The 19,323-nt window shown below is 46.7% G+C and overlaps 2 protein-coding genes across 3 annotated transcripts in view; one reads left to right on the top strand and one right to left on the bottom strand.

Moving 5' to 3' along the window:
* LOC123764440 (lachesin) overlaps nt 1-19,323 on the top strand; it is a 328,560-nt gene that overhangs the window by 190,419 nt on the left and 118,818 nt on the right. The gene's annotated exons all lie outside the window — the stretch shown is intronic.
* On the bottom strand, nt 8,929-17,343 carry LOC138358164 (golgin subfamily A member 6-like protein 2). The gene is made up of 3 exons (XM_069315668.1): nt 17,333-17,343; nt 15,632-16,435; nt 8,929-9,442 (listed from the first exon to the last, which is right to left on the bottom strand). Exons 1-3 carry the CDS (start codon nt 17,341-17,343, stop codon nt 8,929-8,931), a joined length of 1,329 nt encoding a protein of 442 aa, XP_069171769.1.

Raw genomic sequence — 19,323 nt, 5'->3', positions numbered from 1 at the left:
TACACACAAACGATTCTATTCTAAGCCTTATGCACACAATCTGCCCGAAACGCTTTGCGTAATAGTGGCTTTAGGCATTGTATGTACTAGCTCTATCTATAAAGCCCACAAACTTTGTAAAATCTCTTTATGTATGTACCTTACCTAAATAAAAATTATTATTATTATTATTATTATTAATTAAAAGTTTCAATAATATTGATTTATATTCGAAAAAATTGTCGTTTATGGTTACATGGTAAGATAAAACTGACGCATGCGTCTTAGGGGGTCGACCGCAGCTTGGTCGAGCACAGCGGGGTCATGGAACCGGGATCGACCCCAGCTTGGTCGAGCACAGCGGGGTCATGGGATGGGGATCGACCCCAGCTTGGACGAACACAGCGGGGTCATGGGATGGGGGTCGACCCCAGTGTTACGAACCCGGATCCGACGTCCGAGCACGGAGCAGTGACGACCGCGCCATCTATGGGTCAGCTCCCGAAACCCCCTCCAAACGGACGACGACACCTAGCGAGGACGACGTGTACTAGCTACGAGAGCCAGTTTCCAGTCCCGTTCAGCACTCAACACCGCCGCTGCTGACCTCTGGTGAGGTGGTGCTCAGACTACAACGCCATCTATGAAGTGGATGTGTCGGGCGTTTGTGTCTGAGCCTGTAAGTGAGGTGTTTTACTGTCCCAGTTATTGATGACGTGTCTGCTTACAGAGTCGACCTGGGACTGCTGTGATGGGAGTTGAGTCAGTCTACCCGAGGCAGCCGTCTCCATACGTGGTACTTTGCTGCAGCAATTGTGAAGTCGTCCCCCCGGAAGAACACTGTGGTGTGTTACCCTGCCAGTGGAGTGGCAGTAAAAGGATTACCCGGGACCGACTGTTGGAGACGATCATCCACTGGGGTATTGAGGACAGGAGAGTGATTTGTGGTGTCACACGAGGCTCCTGTCTAGGGCGGTCCCCTTATATCGTTCGTGGAGTGGCCTGACCAGCGTTGCGGGTCCGGAACCTGCCAGCAGAGCCCCTGCTGGATTTGTGGTTGACGGCCTCCACGGCGGTGCCCCCAGTGGACCTGTTTTGGCTGACCTGTGGCCAGGGTAGGCTCAACTTCGCAGAGGATTCGTTGTGAGGCCAAGTAAGCACCGACGACTCGGCACCGAGAGAGTTGAACCAGAGTCTTCAGGAGAAGACAATTGTGCGATTTCTTCAGTACGAAGACACATGTGTACAGTGTTAATACCCCTCCCCCTGTGTAATCTTTTTATATATTATTTATTGGTGGTGGTCAATATATTATATTAAGTTTTTGCCTTTATTTCCCTTCCCCTTTAAGTTACTTGCGTCACGGATCACATCCCTTGAAAGCCACTACTGGCTTGGGAACGGATATGTATCTTCCTCTAACAACATCAGAGTAAGAACCCCGTTGCGTCCCGAGAGCGCCGTAACACCCAGCTTGGACGAACACAGCGTGGTCATGGGATGGGGGTCGACCCCCAGCTTGGACGAGCACAGCGGGGTCATGGGATGGGGCTCGACCCCAGCGAGGTCATGGGACCGGGGTCGACCCTAGCTTGGTCGAGCACAGCGGGGTCATGGGACCGGGGTCGACCCCAGCTTGGTCGAGCACAGCGGGGTCATGGGATGGGGATCGACCCCAGCTTGGACGAACACAGCGTGGTCATGGGATGGGGGTCGACCCTCAGCTTGGACGAGCACAGCGGGGTCATGGGATGGGGGACGAACACAGCGAGGTCATGGGATGGGGGTCGACCCCAGCTTGGACGAGCGCAGGCGAAGACAACGCCTTCACATACCCACTTGGGCATGTGTAGGGCATTGGGCGTATTAAAATCATTTTGGCAAGAGCGGCCACCAAAACAAACTTGCTAGGGAGAAACATTCTGGCCTGTGACGCCCAGCAGTTACTAACATTAACAACTTGAATAATGACAAAACTGACCTATTTACCCCAGAACAGGTAAAGAATCTGAATGACTCTGATTATTTGAGGGGAAATTCCTTCTCCCTTCTGGCCCCAGTTTGTCGCCTGTTATTACCAACAAGAAAATTTGCATTTCCTCTCTGAATATTCTGGCGTATGCAGAGTGCAGTCTACGAGTGCTCAATGGAATGCAGTGCACAGTAAAATGGTGCTCAAGCGAGGGGATAGTTCGAGCCGTGTAGGGGACCCGGAGTGTTGCAATTGGATATAATCTAGTCAGAGAAACACCACGGGAGGAGGACTTTAGATAGCACCCTCCTAGGTGCTATCATTGGCTTGTGAACAGTTATAAAGTGATATAAAATTATATGTATTATTTATATTACAGTCTTGTGGGGAAGACACAGCTCTGTGACACATCCTTGTGGGGAAGACACAGCTCTGTGACACATCCTTGTGGGGAAGACACAGCTCTGTGACACATCCTTGTGGGAAGATACCACTCTGTGCCACATCTTTGTAGGAAGACACAGCTCTGTGACACAAACAGCATATATTAATGGACAAAGGGGACTACAGTCACAATCTTGCCATTGTAGAATCGGTTCAACCAAATTGTTACTTTATCGCACGCGATGCTGCCATCTCTGAGGCTTCCACAGCATCCACTGTTGAGAGGATGCTATCTGCGAGGCTTCCACTGTTGTGAGGATGCTGCCATCTCCGAGGCTTCCACTGTTGTGAGGATGCTGTCATCTCCGAGGCTTCCACTGTTGTGAGGATGCTGTCATCTCCGAGGCTTCCACTATTGTGAGGATGCTGCCATCTCTGAGGCTTCCACTGTTGTGAGGATGCTGCCATCTCCGAGGCTTCCACTGTTGTGAGGATGCTGCCATCTCCGAGGCTTCCACTGTTGTGAGGATGCTGCCATCTCCGAGGCTTCCACTGTTGTGAGGATGCTGCCATCTCCGAGGCTTCCACTGTTGTGAGGATGCTGCCATCTCCGAGGCTTCCACTGTTGTGAGGATGCTGCCATCTCCGAGGCTTCCACTGTTGTGAGGATGCTGCCATCTCCGAGGCTTCCACGTTCCTTATAGCCTGCAGTTCACTAGCTTTTATTTTATACATATTTTATCAATACAGAAATAAATTTTAGACTTTCTTTGACATTACAGGAACACTGAGCATAAATGTTACATATCCCTATCTCTTTCACAAAGTAATGTTCACGTTATTAATATTCAGACATGAATTTCTAATGCGTCAAATTTGAATTTCAAATTTATAATCATTTTAAATTCGGTACTATTATTCTCAATTTTCCAACCGGCGGTGAGCAAGAGCATTGGGTTGTGGCAATTTATTCTGAGCCGAATTGATTTGCTTTGATTTAATATTTTAAATGTAACCTTTTATGTCATATTTTTTCATCGATTTTCCATATGGAATGTTTAGAATTTGATATAGGCCTACGCATAACTACTGCACATTGATGTGATCATAGTCTCTGGGATAAGGTTTACAACATTAATCCTGGAACCAGACATAAGAGGCTTGACATCCATACAGTATTAATGAGCCTAAGAATCGTACCCTCTTGAGGCCGATAGAGATCGAACGCTCCAGGTAAATTCAGGTAGATACAGTTCTTGGATATCTCCCTTTAACTATTTCCATGTTTGGTACAGTTTAGTATTTCGATTTCTTATAAAATGAACATTAAAAGGCTTTTATAAACCTGTATTTACTAAGCTCACGAGGAAAGTTAGTAATGGTGATAATATAGATGCAATCACGTGACGTCTCGCAAACGTGAGACTACAAGATCATTTGCTTCACATTCTATCCCAGACTATTGGAAAGAGATTTAGGTACTTCATTGAGCCGAGCAGCCCAATCTTGGCTGAAAACATGAGAGCAACGAATTATTATTACAATACTCTGATATCTTTGAGCCGCCAGCCCCAGGCCTGTGATTAGGTCACAGGTCGCTGGATCAAAGTTAATTACCAACGGTGAGGCTCACAGCTTCAAAGCTGCTCGTCAGCTTCAGACCTGCGGGTTGACGCTCGTGACAGCTGAATACTGTGGCTTCCCTGCTGCTCAGCACCTCACAGGAGAAGGCTTCCCTGCTGCTCAGCAACTCACAGGAGAAGGCTTCCCTGTGAGGTGCTGGGGCAAGATTCACGAAAGCACTTACGAACCTGTACATCTTTTCTCAATCTTTGGCGGCTTTGTTTACAATAATTAAACAATTAATGAGCTCCGAAGCACCAGGAGGCTGTTTATAACAATAACAACAGTTGAATGGGAAGTTTTCATGTTTGTAAACTGTTTAATAAATGTAACCAAAGCCATCAAAGATTAAGGAAAGATGTACACGTTCGTAAGTGCTTACGTAAGTGCTTTCGTGAATCTGGCCCCTGGGGTCCAGGGTATGGTCCATACCCTGACCCATCTAGGGTATGGTCCATACCCTGGACCATCACCGGACTACACGCTCCACTCGCCTATACCCACACACCTGTTAGACTCCATCCATGTCCATGAAGGAGGACCATCCCCAGCCCTCGGGACCTTGTGTCGCTTCGTCATTCAGGTCTTGTGTCCACAACTATCTCGGGTTCGTATCCCGGCCGGGGAGGATTTACTTGACGCCAATCCTTGACTGTAGCCTCTGTTCACCCAGCAGTGAATTGGTACCTAATTGTTAAAAGATTCGGTGGGTCGTATTCCCTGGAAAATTGCAATTAAGGACCTGCCCAAAACAATATGCGTGCTAGTTGCTGTACAAGAATTTAAGAATTCTTGTATATATAAATAAATAAATACATAAATAAATAAATAAATAAATAAATTACGTCATCACGTGTGCATTTTACCCACGCTGTCACCTGCCTTGCCTCGGGGCGATTGGAAACCATGCTCAACTTTCCAATCTGGCGTGTAGATGTGACGTCACAATAAAGCCTTAACTTCTGCTAATCCTCTTGTAACAGCTTCCTGCTCCTAAGACGCACTGCTTGTAGAGGTAGGTAGGTAGGTGTGTGTGTGTGTGTGTGTGTGTGTGTGTGTGTGTGTGTGTGTGTGTGTGTGTGTGTGTGTGTGTGTGTGTGTGTGTGTGTGTGTGTGTATATACATATTATATATATTTATTTATTTATTTTGCGCGGGTTCTCTAATAAGTTCTCCAACTGGAATAATAATTTCCAGTTATGTCGGCTTGTTCTAGGAAGTCCGGAATACTTTACTGGCATTTGTCACAGTTATTGACACAGTTTGTAAAGTTTATATTGTGATATTTTGAACATAGTGAATTCTCTAAAGATTTCCTCCAACAGTTTTGTGTGGAGTTATACCTCGTTAGCGCCCGTAATACATGACTGGCACGCCGCTGATTGGCTCACTCCACTTATTACCGCCTGCCTGGTGCACCTTTGTTGTTATCCCTCTTCCCTCACTCCTCTTTCCCACCTCTCTTACCATATCTCCTCTACTCACTCTTATCCTCCACTCTCTGTTCTGCTCGAGTCTCTAATGCTCCTCTTTCGTCTCATAATCAGTAGTTCCTCATCTCCACTTCACTTCCCTTTAATGTTGTTCCTTTCTCCTACTCGTCACACCTTTCCCATAACACCTTCCCATCCTCTCTTTACTTCTTGTTCCGTGTTCAGTCCGCTCTACTTTCTCTTCTGTTTCATCCATAACTTTCCTTCTCCGTTGCTTTCTGAGCTACTGACCACACCGCGAGTCTTCATCGCCTCCAGCACGCTCTCCACAACCCCCACGTTCTCCACAACCCCAACGGTCTACACAACCCCGACACTCTTTTTACACAATAATTTACACATGGAAAATAATTGAGGGGCTGGTCCCAAACCTGCACACAGAAATAACATCACATGAGACCAGAAGACATGGCAGGATGTGCAGAATACCCCCGTTGAAAAGCAATGGTGCAAGAGGTACTCTGAGAGAGAACTCTATCAACATCAGAGGCCCGAGACTGCTCAACACGCTTCCACTGCATATAAGGGGCATAACTGGCCGACCCCTCACAGTGTTCAAGAGAGAACTGGATAGGCACCTCCAAAGGATACCTGATCAACCAGGCTGTGACTCATACGTCAGGCTGCGAGCAGCCGCGTCAAACAGCCTGGTTGATCAGTCCAGCAACAAGGAGGCCTGGTCGACGACCGGGCCGCGGGGACACTAAGCCCCAGAAGCACCTCAAGGTAACCTCAAGGTAACCTCAAGGTAAGGTAGGCTCTCCAAAACCCCAACGGTCTACACAACCCCGATTCACTCACTACAGCAACACTGTTGTATCATCAAAATACTGTGCCTTATCTCATCACGAGAGATCATAAATCTGGCAACTTGTCAGATGGGCAGCGGTTCTCAATTTGTTTATTACTTATTAAGTGCTTGTAGAGTGTAAATTGGCCAGTTACATGCTTTATGATCTTAATATGTCCATATAAATTGTTAATCATTACAGAGCGGGGTAAATCCCCACCATCCAGTAAGCATCTGTTACTATTATCAATTTAATCTGAGTATATATATATATATAAATATATGTATATATATAATAATAATCTGTATAATTCATCAAGTTATCAATTGCTATCACAGTTATCATTAATTTATCATTTTGCTTGCATATTTGCATATAAATCTTGGTTGAATGATATATAACCAGTTATATTTACTAGTATTATACCATTATTGAATGCAATATTCTTAGAGCTAGGCTTGACTGTGTATTGTTCAGATCTTTTGATTCTAGAACAGAACCAGTAATTACAGTCATTGTACTGTGTATTAATTTATCAATTTTATATATACAATGCTGATGTGTATAAATGTCAACAGGTACAGTCTGGGTCTTCAATCAACAAACTTGTTTACCCTTAAGTAACTGTACCTGCAAACAGCCCATTTACCTTCATCAAGGACAAGAGGAGATGTTGGACTTACAACCCAGCTAAGGACTTTAAAGTTCATCTATATTGCATGCTTATTTTAAAATTGCTTATATTAATTTAAAGTCCACAACCCCCACACTTCACAACCCTCTGGATGTCCTCTGTGACTAATCTTTAAACCCCTCTTTAATCCTTGCTATGTCTGGTGACATCACAGGCTCCATGTGACATCCATACCTGTCCTCTGTACTCTCTCTCTCTCTTAGTCTCGCTCTTAATCTCAATCTCTCTTATTTCCCCCCCCCCTCTCTCTCTCTCTCCCTCCCTGTCACTTTCTGCTTATCTCTCTCTGTCTCTCACTCTGTCTCTCTGTGTATCTCTATCTCAATCTCTCTCTCACTATCTCACTGTGTCTCTCGCTCTCTCTCACTCTCCCCTTCGTATTCTGGCTGTTACTCTACTTCCTGCTTAATCTCTCTCCACCCCTGACTGCCCTCTTCCCTACTGTTGCTTGACAAGTGCGGCCTCTCTGGGAGGCGGCCTCGCCTCTCCCTTGTGCTGCACCCTCTCCCTCACCTCTCCTCAGCTTTGTGTTACATGGGATACTAAGCTTATCCTCTCATTCCCCTGACACTGCTTTGTTCCCTCTCCCCCTCAGCTTCAATCATCCATACTTATCTAGCTCCCTTATCGGAGCTGCTATCATCCACCCATACCTTCCCCAACAGCCTTGACCATCCGCCATGAGCCAGTCATCTATGGGGCTGTCATGCACTCGTCCTTGGCTTTGATCACCTAGCCTTGTGTGCCCCGAGGTCTGCTTCACCCATCCACTCCTGTTATTACAGCCTTGATCATCCACTTGAATCTTTTGAGTCTCCTCCTCCTGGATATCTACTTATCATTAAATTATATGAATATTGCAAGACCGACCGAAGCGTCGTCAATACCTTTATTTCCCCGTGTGGGGGTTGGGTGATTGCCATCTGTGTCTGTCGTGAGACTTGTCTTGCTGACTACAGTGACAGCCTTACTGACTACAGTAACAGCCTTGCTGACTACAGTAACAGCCTTGCTGACTACAGTAACAACCTTGCTGACTACAGTAACAGCCTTGCTGACTACAGTAACAGCCTTGCTGACTACAGTAACAGCCTTGCTGACTACAGTAACAGCCTTGCTGACTACAGTAACAGCCTTGCTGACTACAGTAACAGCCTTGCTGACTACAGTAACAGCCTTGCTGACTACAGTGACCGCCTTGCTGACTACAGTGACAGCCTTGCTGACTACAGTGACAGCCTTGCTGACTACAGTGACAGCCTTGCTGACTACAGTGACAGCCTTGCTGACTACAGTAACAGCCTTGCTGACTACAGTAACAGCCTTGCTGACTACAGTAACAGCCTTGCTGACTACAGTAACAGCCTTGCTGACTACAGTAACAGCCTTGCTGACTACAGTAACAGCCTTGCTGACTACAGTAACAGCCTTGCTGACTACAGTAACAGCCTTGCTGACTACAGTAACAGCCTTGCTGACTACAGTAACAGCCTTGCTGACTACAGTGCCCAACAACACGTGCCCAACAACACGTGCCCACCAACACGTGCCCACCAACACGTGCCCAACAACACGTGCCCAACAACACGTGCCCAACTCCCGTATACCTATTTACTACTTAGCAAACAGCGGATTTAGGTGAAAGGAGACGTGCCCAACCATCTGTATAGCACCCCGAGAATCGAACTCGGAATCCTCGATTGTGAGTCGAGCATGAAGCCAACTATACTTCTGACCTCTATTTGTTTTAAATTTAACCCCTCGAACAAAGCTTCAGATTCAGCCTTTTCTCGCTATAAAAAGTTAGATGACAAGTTAAATATATCATGTGTAGCCCTCGGGGTTCCAGCCTCGAATATGGTGTATAACTATGACAACCAAATGTACAATATGAATAATGTGCCATACTAGAACATATATTAAATAAAAATGAATCTTGAGATTTATACTACTTCATTAAGGCTGTGAAGTCGAGCCATTAATCTGCCGCAGTCACCCCCAGTCCCCAGGGCCATTGTCCACTCTCAACCACGGGGCCACCATTGATGAAGCCACGGGGCCACCATTGATGGAGCCACGGGGCCACCATTGATGGAGCCACGGGGCCACCATTGATGGAGCCACGGGGCCACCATTGATGGAGCCACGGGGCCACCATTGATGGAGCCACGGGGCCACCATTGATGGAGCCACGGGGCCACCATTGATGGAGCCACGGGGCCACCATTGATGGAGCCACGGGGCCACCATTGATGGAGCCACGGGGCCACCATTGATGGAGCCACGGGGCCACCATTGATGGAGCCACGGGGCCACCATTGATGGAGCCACGGGGCCACCATTGATGGAGCCACGGGGCCACCATTGATGGAGCCACGGGGCCACCATTGATGGAGCCATGGGGCCACCATTGATGGAGCCATGGGGCCACCATTGATGGAGCCACGGGGCCACCATTGATGGAGCCACGGGGCCACCATTGATGGACGCTTCCAATTCAAAATCACTACAAAAGACGCAGAAAAGTCAGTATTCACAAGCGTAAAAATATCGAAATTGCTAATCCGCTCTGCGGTGATTTTTTCAGTGTAAGTGAAAGAAGCGAGGATCGATGGTATTAATACTGACGTTACCAGAAATAACGGGGGATCATAGCTTCCACTCCGTTCATTCCATGGACTGAAAATATATATATTTATATCTCCTGTTCTTTATTTGTTCTCACTGTCTATATATGTCAAGCTTTTTCTCTGTCTGCGACTTTTTTTCTGTCACTCTCTCAACGTAGACTCATAGATATAAGAGACATGGAGGTCTCATCGGAGTTCTCATTACGGGTTTAATTAAGGTGAACCGCCAGAGTTGGTCCACAGGTGACCGCTCCTTCACCAATGTCGAGCCGGATTCTCAGGAATTTGGTGTAACATTCTTAATCAGTGTCCGTCTAATGTTGTGGTGTGTGTGTGTGTTTTTATAATTTGTATTTACTATTTGCGTCTGCAGAATCGAGCTATTAACTCTTGGACCCCGTCTTTCTAACCAATCTATTTTTCCTCTATTATCTATTATATTTTTCCTATATTATCTAATATATTTTTCCTCTATCCTCTCCACTACATATATTTCTCTCTAACACACACACACACACACACACACTGTGTGTGTGTGGGTTACACACTGGGGGTGTCTGGGGGTTGATATCACACCGAACCTGTCCCCAGAGGCCCCACATCAAAAGAATATCATCAGCGGCATATGCTAGACTGGCCAACATATGAACTGCCTTTAGAAACTTGTGTAAGGAATCGTTCAGGACCCTGTATACCACTTATGTAAGACCAATCCTGGAGTATGCAGCTCCAGCCTGGAGTCCATACCTAGTTAAACACAAGATAAAGCTAGAGAAGATTCAGCGGTATGCCACCAGGCTCATCCCGGAACTGAGAGGAATGAGCTACGAGGAAAGGCTAAAGGAGCTGAACCTCACATCCCTGGAAAACAGAGTAAGGGAAGACATGATAACCATCTACAAAATTCTCAGGGAAATTGACAGGGTGGACAAAGTCAAACTTTCAGCACAGGTGGGACACGAACAAGGGGACACAGGTGGAAACTTAGTACCCAGATGAGCCACAGAGACGTTAGAAAGAATTTTTTCAGTGAAAGTAGTTAATATTTGCCCATAACTTTTGTTATATAAAATATCTCTGTTACATATAAAGTTTTTCCAATAAAATGTGTAATAATATTCGTCATAAGACTGTCCTTCATTAAGAACATTTTGAAATCAGTTTTTTATTAAATTTCGCTCATAAGTCGCTTAATGTGAATTTATTCCATTATCCCAAAGGGATGTGAAGTCGTCCCCCCCCCCCACATGGTTGATGATCTCCCACAGTGCCCGGGACTTTGGACGTTAGTGACGTTTCCAATAACATTAATATACAGTCGGGGTTCTGTACCATGTCCGACATCTTTTGCCTCAAACACGTAAATATCAGATTATTCATGTTCGGTTCGTCGCTATAAATTATTTAGCTTTTCCATTTAAAATGTCTGTCTCCCTTACCAGTAAATTGTAGCTTCGATAGATCTTTTAATTTCCTTATGTTTTAGTTATTGTACGTGGCCGTTGGGTAAGTGGTGATCCCAGCTGGTACTCCTGCTGCTACAGCTGTATGATTTATATCGTTAACTATTGTATCTCCTACATAGGTCTGGCTTATATGTAACTCTAGTTGAACAATGGTTGCCCCTGATCTGCCCAAAAGAGCCGGTCGGCCGAGCGGACAGCACGCTGGACTTGTGATCCTTTGGTCCCGGGTTCGATCCCGGCGCCGGCGTGAAACAATGGGCAGAGATTCTTTCACCCTATGCCCCTGTTGCCTAGCAGTAAAATAAGTACCTGGGTGTTAGTCAGCTGTCACGGGCTGCTTCCTAGGGGGTGGAGGCCTGGTCGAGGACCGGGCCGCGGGGACACTAAAAAAAAAAAAAAGCCCCGAAATCATCTCAAGATAACGTGACCTTGAGAATACTGTGCCATAGCTGCCATCCTCCACGGCATCACTCTGCTCACACCAATGACACCTTTAGTGGCCATTCCGCGTTGCCTCTATTTGCCTGAACGTTTTTTGTGTGGGAATCGCTGTCCAGGAGAGCTATAAATTCTCTGAAATGTCGGCGTTTGCCAGAGTTAACACTATGTTGCCGGCCTGCGTGGGAGCCGTTAGCCTTAGTCTCCGTTTATATGTATTTGGCCACTTGTGTTCACTACAATTAATATTACAGATTTTTGTATTAATAAGACAGGAACTCCGGAGGGTCAGCGCCCTCCTACAGTAATAACATTAATATGTTGATATACTTGGCAGGGGAGACGCCGTGGGTGACAACCCTGGGCCCTCGCCTCTCTCTGCTCTAGTGGAATGTAAAATATGAAAACATTGCTAAATATTAGTTCTTGATACGACCTTTTTAACTTGCAGGTATATAATGTGATTATAGATACTTATACTGGCTTAAAAGTAAGACCCATGAGCAGGAGTTCAGGGCCTCCTCCCACCTGAGAATTACCACTTCCGGTGCTCTGTGTCTAGTCTTCGCCCTCCACGGCCCCTTCACGCCTCCTCCACGCCCCCTGCACGCCCCCTGCACGCCCTCTCCACGCCTCCTCCACGCCAGCAACACTCCCGCGGGACGCCCGTGGCAACACGCAGTGAACGGAGGAGGAATGTCACAACTCTGGTAAAATACATCTTGCTGTCAAACGATAGATCAACCTCCTACCTCCACGGAGCTTTCCTCAGCTCACGGGGTCAAGGGCAGCGTCCTGGTGGTGTGGGTGGGGCAGCAGTCTGCAGACGACTGCCGGGTAATGTTCTCTACAGTAAATCCTCACCACTTCTTGAACATCTGAGAGACGGATTCCAGAATATAAATTGCTGGGAATCACTTCCAAATATTAAATCGTATCATTACATTCCGCAGGCCTCCATTAAGTTATTGATGTTGAAAAGATCCGAGAGAGAGGAGAGGAGACCAGAAATCCTGGCCAATTTTGCAAACTATTCCCGCTGCAAATGGCTAATTTCCATTATAGCTCGCTTAGGTAAATTTGCATTGAAGCTAAATTTCTGGACCTATTCTCGCCAGCATTTCAGAGTACCGTGATAGGAGGGACTCGGAGTTGTATAATATAACCATCAATCAACTAGATCAACTCATCCCTCAGCTCAGGCTTTGTCTTTGTCCACGTTATCAACCCGTCAATTCCGCTACTGTCCATTTTGCGTCATTTTTCCACTCGTAGATATTGAGCCGGTCCACCCCCCTGCGGCACCTCACCCCCCACCCTGCGGCACCTCTCCCACCCTGCGGCACCTCTCCCACCCTGCGGCACCCCCCCCCCCCCACCCTGCGGCACCTCTCCCGCCTCCCCATCCGATGATCATCACCATCTCCGCTGGAAGCTGCATCTTAATCTTTCTTTCTTTCCTCAGTCATCTCCTGGCGTCTCCATCCCATCACTGATGCTTTATCAACCTTCTTGCGTTATCAGGGTGGACTGACCGTCGTTATCAGTGTGGACTGACCGTCGTTATCAGTGTGGACTGACCGTCGTTATCAGCGTGGACTGGCCGTCGTTATCAGCGTGGACTGGCCGTCGTTATCAGTGTGGACTGACCGTCGTTATCAGTGTGGACTGACCGTCGTTATCAGTGTGGACTGACCGTCGTTATCAGTGTGGACTGACCGTCGTTATCAGTGTGGACTGACCGTCGTTATCAGTGTGGACTGACCGTCGTTGTCAGTGTGGACTGGCCGTCGTTGTCAGTGTGGACTGGCCGTCGTTATCAGCGTGGACTGGCCGTCGTTATCAGCGTGGACTGGCCGTCGTTATCAGCGTGGACTGGCCGTCGTTATCAGCGTGGACTGGCCGTCGTTATCAGCGTGGACTGGCCGTCGTTATCAGTGTGGACTGGCCGTCGTTATCAGTGTGGACTGGCCGTCGTTATCAGTGTTAGGGGGACAGGAAGCCAGAGTGTATTCATACACGTTTTAGCTTTTTCGAGCCCCCCCCCTGCCCCGTCGAGGTCGACCTACTGCCCCCCCCCCCCCAGGCCATAGACCAGGGGCGCTGTGTTTAGTCTCCATTTAACTTCTACAATATAAACGCTTCGTAATGTGATTTTCAGCTCGCAAACTCTTTTTTTATTTAATCGTATTATATATAATTCGTGTGATATAATCGTATTATATATAATTCGTGTGATATATTATATACGAGGCTTTCTATCTCGACTGTGTTATGACTTCTATTAACTGAATTACATCATTATTCGCCCAATTTGTCAGTTCTAATTCCCTGTGTGTTAATGTTGTGTATTAGCGGGCCAGAGCGGAGCCAGGGAGGCAGCAGGGTGCTCCTCAAGTGTGCTGGGGAGGGGGGAGGTATGCAGGCGATGAGGCACAATAACGTGGCTAAAGTTAGTTGACCAAACCACACACTAGAAGGTGAAGGGACGACGACGACGTTTCGGTCCGTCCTGGACCATTCTCAAGTCATGGGGGGGGGGGGGGTATATTAGGTGGGGGGTTTTAGCTAAGTCTAAACTCTAGAAGCAGTGTATATACACATTCTACTATCCACTTTCCCAGAAGCTTTCTTTTGAAAGGTCAGAATAGATGTAACTCGCTATGTTGTAACTTTTTAACTTCATTTTAATGTCCGTAAACGCTATTATTAATATATATTTCCAGGCATTATAGACTGAATTCTTTCCATAATGTAATCATTTATATACGATCCATGAATGTCTTGTACTAAGTGAAGAAGACTGGGAGGGAAATATACTGCGAGGAAGACATAAGCAATTCTAAATACGAAAGAGTGAGCAGAAGGAATGATTTAGCAGGCGCGGAGAAAACACCATAACGAGGTGAAATATGATGATGGATTGTCGGTCATTCGTCTTGAGTCGCAGAGGCTCTCAGCTCCTGCCAGTGGTCTAGGAAGTCGAGCTGGTACTTGATCCAAGTGGATATCAAGACCAGGGGGACTTACTCCTCACTCGTCTCATACCTGTATATTATTGCTAGTGTCTTGCTTCATTATTGAGTTGTGAAAAGTGGACACTTGGGGCTCTAAGATTCAGAAATTTCTAGTCTTCTAAAAGCAATTAAATTCAATTTTTTTCTTTATTATGCACCCAATACCCATCCCGTGGGCGGTGGTGTAAAGGATTACAGAGGCACATAATCGGTGCAGGAACTGAACCCTCTAGTTCGTTTAGCTTAGCAAATAACTATTTTTTGACGCTAGTTCTTGAGCGTAAATAGTACAGAAAATGCATTACAAATATTCTGCTAATTTCAATATATAATAATGTAGAGATAAAATTATTAAAATATATTTTTAAAATTACAGCAATTACAACAATAATTTTACCTAGATATAATGGGTAGAGTTGCTGGATATGGGATATTATATATATATATATATATATATATATATATATATATATATATATATATATATATATATATATATATATATATATATATATAATATATATATATATATATATAATATATATATAATATATATATAATATATATATATATATATATATATATATATATATATATATATATATATATATATATATATATATATATTATATAATATGGTGATACAAATTATCTTAACTGTGTCAAGGCTCTGTTATAGAGGTAGATGACTTCAGATGTTATAATTTGTTGAGGATAAGCCGAGCTTATCATCATGAGAAATGTGTTCCTTGGGTCAGGCTTCAGATGAGCTAATGCTAAGCTGACACTTCTTAGTTGGCAGCTTCTTTAGGAACATCAGCACTATTCTTAGTGAAGAAATAGTGAGTATAAGAGACAATAAGAGAGAATGAATGAGAGAGAAGAAGAAGAGTGAGAGAGAGAAAGAGAGAAGAAGAAGAGTGAGAGAGAGAAAGAGAGGAGAAGAAGAGCGAGAGAGAGAAATAAACAGATTAAAGAGGACAGACGGGACAGCAAGCCACGTACGCCGTGTGGGAGCCACTTTAAGGTAATTATATATATTATTTTTTGATGATTTGATAATTGATCTTATTAAATAATTGATGGTGATAAAGCCTCGGCCACAACACAACTGTGACTGTTCCTGAACAATGGTAAGTTTTACCGGTCAGTAATGTTCATCCTGAAGCCTGGCCCCTGCGTCCTGATTCTGCGTCCTGGCCCTGCGTCCTGGTTCCTGCGTCCTGGCCCTACGTTCTGACCCCTGCGTCCTGGCCCTTGCGTCCTGACCCCTGCGTCCTGATTCTGCGTCCTGGCCCTGCGTCCTGGTTCCTGCGTCCTGGCCCTACGTCCTGACCCCTGCGTCCTGGCCCCTGCGTCCTGATTCTGCGTCCTGGCTCTGCGTCCTGACCCCTGCGTCCTGGTCCCTGCGTCCTGTTCCCTGCGTCCTGGCCCCTGCGTCCTGACCCCTGCGTCCTGGCCCCTGCGTCCTGATTCTGCGTCCTGGCTCTGCGTCCTGACCCCTGCGTCCTGGTCCCTGCGTCCTGTTCCCTGCGTCCTGACCCCTGCGTCCTGGTTCCTGCGTCCTGGCCCTACGTTCTGACCCCTGCGTCCTGGCCCTTGCGTCCTGACCCCTGCGTCCTGATTCTGCGTCCTGGCCCTACGTCCTGACCCCTGCGTCCTGGCCCCTGCGTCCTGATTCTGCGTCCTGGCTCTGCGTCCTGACCCCTGCGTCCTGGTCCCTGCGTCCTGTTCCCTGCGTCCTGGCCCCTGCGTCCTGACCCCTGCGTCCTGATTCTGCGTCCTGGCCCTGCGTCCTGGTTCCTGCGTCCTGGCCCTACGTCCTGACCCCTGCGTCCTGGCCCCTGCGTCCTGATTCTGCGTCCTGGCCCTGCGTCCTGACCCCTGCGTCCTGGCCCCCTGCGTCCTGGCCCCTGCGTCCTGACCTCGCGGCCCACACTCACGGTGTCTGAACGCGTCACAACAAAGTTTTTTATACACTAGCAAATGACTCTAAAGGAAACTTTTGCCGTTCTGTAAGTAATTGGAACTAACAAGAGTTAAGTACTTAATTAAAGTAAATTGCAACAGAAGGGAGATTAACTCTTCTAATTCTTTCACTCGCAAGCTGAAATTGTCTTGGAAAATATCCAAAAACTTTCCAAGTTGTGAACTTTTGGGGGGCACTTTGTTCTTATGGATGAACTGAAGCAGCAGCGGCTCGAAGTCAGTGTAATCAGGAGATTGTCTCAGCTTTCTCTGGCAATGGTTTGGTCGTATATGTCATTAACCCGCGCTTATCTCTCCTTAATTCATCTTGCACAACGATTCCAGAGGATTTTTTGTATTCCGTGTGAATATATACGTTCGTCTGTGTACGGTTATTGGACTTGGGATCGTACCCGCTTGCTCGCCGGTACGGACGTGAGGGTACGTGTGGAGGGTACGCTGGCAGGTACATACGTGACCTGCAAAGCGAGCTGACAGCAGCAAAGGAAAAGAATAAAACCCTCAAAGAGAACAATACTGAGGTTAAGACCCAGATAATTATCCAAAGAGGAGGTGGAAATGGTACATTGGAAAGGAATGCCATTGTATAAGCAACATTTGCAGAAATGCTAAAAAAGAACAAGGAAGTAATGTCCACAGTAAGGGAGGTAGTCATGAAAGTAGCCACCTCACAGGAAGCAGCAAGATCCACTAGCGAGCTGCTGGAAAGAAAAAGATAAGTGATAACCGTGGGTATTACAGAGCAGGATGGCTCCAACAGGCCAGAATTGAACGATAAGAACAGAACAGCAGTAAATGAAATACTAAAGGGGTTAGAGATGGTAGGGGCTGAACATAGCATGTTCACTTTATTTACCTGGGCTCCATAATCTCTGACTCCCTCTCTCTCAACACGAAGCTAAGCAAAATGCATCGATAAGGCATCTAAAACCGTGTACAGACTGACAAAAAGATTGTGGGCCAACAATAAGCTGACTGGGTATACAAAGATCCAGGTTTACAGAGTCTATGTCCTGAGCACTCTCCTATATGGCAGTGAGTCTTGGACACACTACACCTGACAGGAAAGACAACTCAACGCCTACCACTTATGCTGCCTCCGACAAATCTTGGACATTACCTGGCAGGACAAGGTGACACACAACAGCAGGCCTGGGGGAGAGCAAGAATCGCCAGCATGAACACAATGCTGAAGCAGAGACGAATGTGCTGGCTCGGGCACATGGCGATAATGGGCGACGGCAGGATCCCCAAGGACCTCCTGTACGAAGAGCTGACTCAGGGAAAGCGTCTGACAGGCAATACTCAGCTACGGTACAAAGACGTATGCAAGAGGGACCTGAAAGCTATGGGCGTCGATCTTGCTACGTGGGAAACACTGGCGATTGATCAGCCTGGGGACAGTCTGTTCGGTAAGGTCTCTCCAGGTTCGAAGAGACACTTGCCAAGCAGTCGGAGGCAAAGAGACAGAGAAGGAAAGCCGGTAGCCAGGAAGACAGACCAGAATCAGACTTCACTTGTTCTCAGTGTGGGGACGCTACACCAGGACTTACATCCAGAGCACAACTCCATAGTCTATCAAGTCAAAAGGATGCCTACTACTACTATAGTCATAATGGCTTGGCGCCTTCCCCCTCTCCTTTTCTTTATCTGTTGAATTCCTATCTTCATTAGTGGTAGGGTCACGCTCTTTCTTCCTCTCTTCTTAGTCCCTCATCATTGTTTTCTCTCCTCCCACCCCCAATCCCCGAACGCTCCTTTACCCCTTCTTCTCTCTCCTTCACCCTTGCTTCTCCCTCCCACCGACTTTCCTTTCCTTCTGCCGGTTCTCCATCAGGATGTTCCTTCCCTGTTGGTCCCTCAGGATAGTCTCTCCCACTTCCTTCACACTGGGTTGTTTTCTAATGTCCTTCCTCTTCCTGTACATGTCCTTTCTGCCTGTTGGCCCTCGCTTCCTGCCCAGGCTCACCCCCGGGAGCCTCCTTCCTGGCCTGGTGCATCCTTTCTTGCCGGCTCAGTCATCATCGTGGGATAAGCAGCTCATCGGAGCTTTCCTCCCACAAGCAGGCCAAGTGGTAGTGCATCCTGCTGCCTATATTCCTGGCTTCTACACGCGCCTCCTCGCTCACACACTCCTTCCATATTTTTGTTGAAATGTTTAAGTTTTACCGCTATATTTGATTAAGCTTTTCTTAACATGGACATGAACATGTACACACACACACACGCACGGGTGTGGATATGATGGAGCCCAATAGGCTCAGGAACCTGTACACCTGTTGATTGACGGTTGACAGGCGGGACCAAAGAGCCAGAGCTCAACCCCCGCAAGCACACCTAGGTGAGTACACACACACACACACACACACACACACACACACACACACACACACACACACACTGAGTTCCGTCCCGGAACTCAGAGGAATGAGCTACGAGGAAAGGCTAAAGGAGCTTAACCTCACATCCCTGGAAGACAGAAGAGTAGGGGGAGACATGATAACCACCTACAAAATTCTCAAGGGAATTGACATGGTGGACAAAGACAAACTTTCAGCACAGGTGGGACACGAACAAGGGGACACAGGTGGAAACTTAGTACCCAGATGAGCCACAGCGACGTTAGAAAGAATTTTTTCAGTGTCAAACTAGTTAATAAATGGAATGCACTAGGAAGTGATGTGGTGAAGGCTGACTCCATACACAATTTCAAATGTAGATATGACAGAGCCCAGTAGGCTCAGGAATCTGTACACCAGTTGATTGACAGTCGAGAGGCGGGCCGAAAGAGCAGAACTCAACCCCCGCAAGCACAACTTGGTGAATACAACTAGGTGAATACACACA

This window comes from Procambarus clarkii, chromosome 82 (genome assembly GCF_040958095.1).
Source record: "Procambarus clarkii isolate CNS0578487 chromosome 82, FALCON_Pclarkii_2.0, whole genome shotgun sequence".
In the NCBI taxonomy this organism is placed as follows: domain Eukaryota; kingdom Metazoa; phylum Arthropoda; class Malacostraca; order Decapoda; family Cambaridae; genus Procambarus; species Procambarus clarkii.
Note: the sequence above shows the minus strand (reverse complement) of the source record. Positions and strands in the feature narration are given on the sequence as shown.

What these genes read in the sequence shown, in the direction of transcription:
- LOC138358164 (XM_069315668.1), bottom strand. An exon ending in AGGATGAACATTACTGACCG is followed by an intron (nt 9,443 to 15,631) that starts GTAAAACTTACC and finishes CGTCTTTTGTAG; the next exon opens with TGATTTTGAATTGGAAGCGT.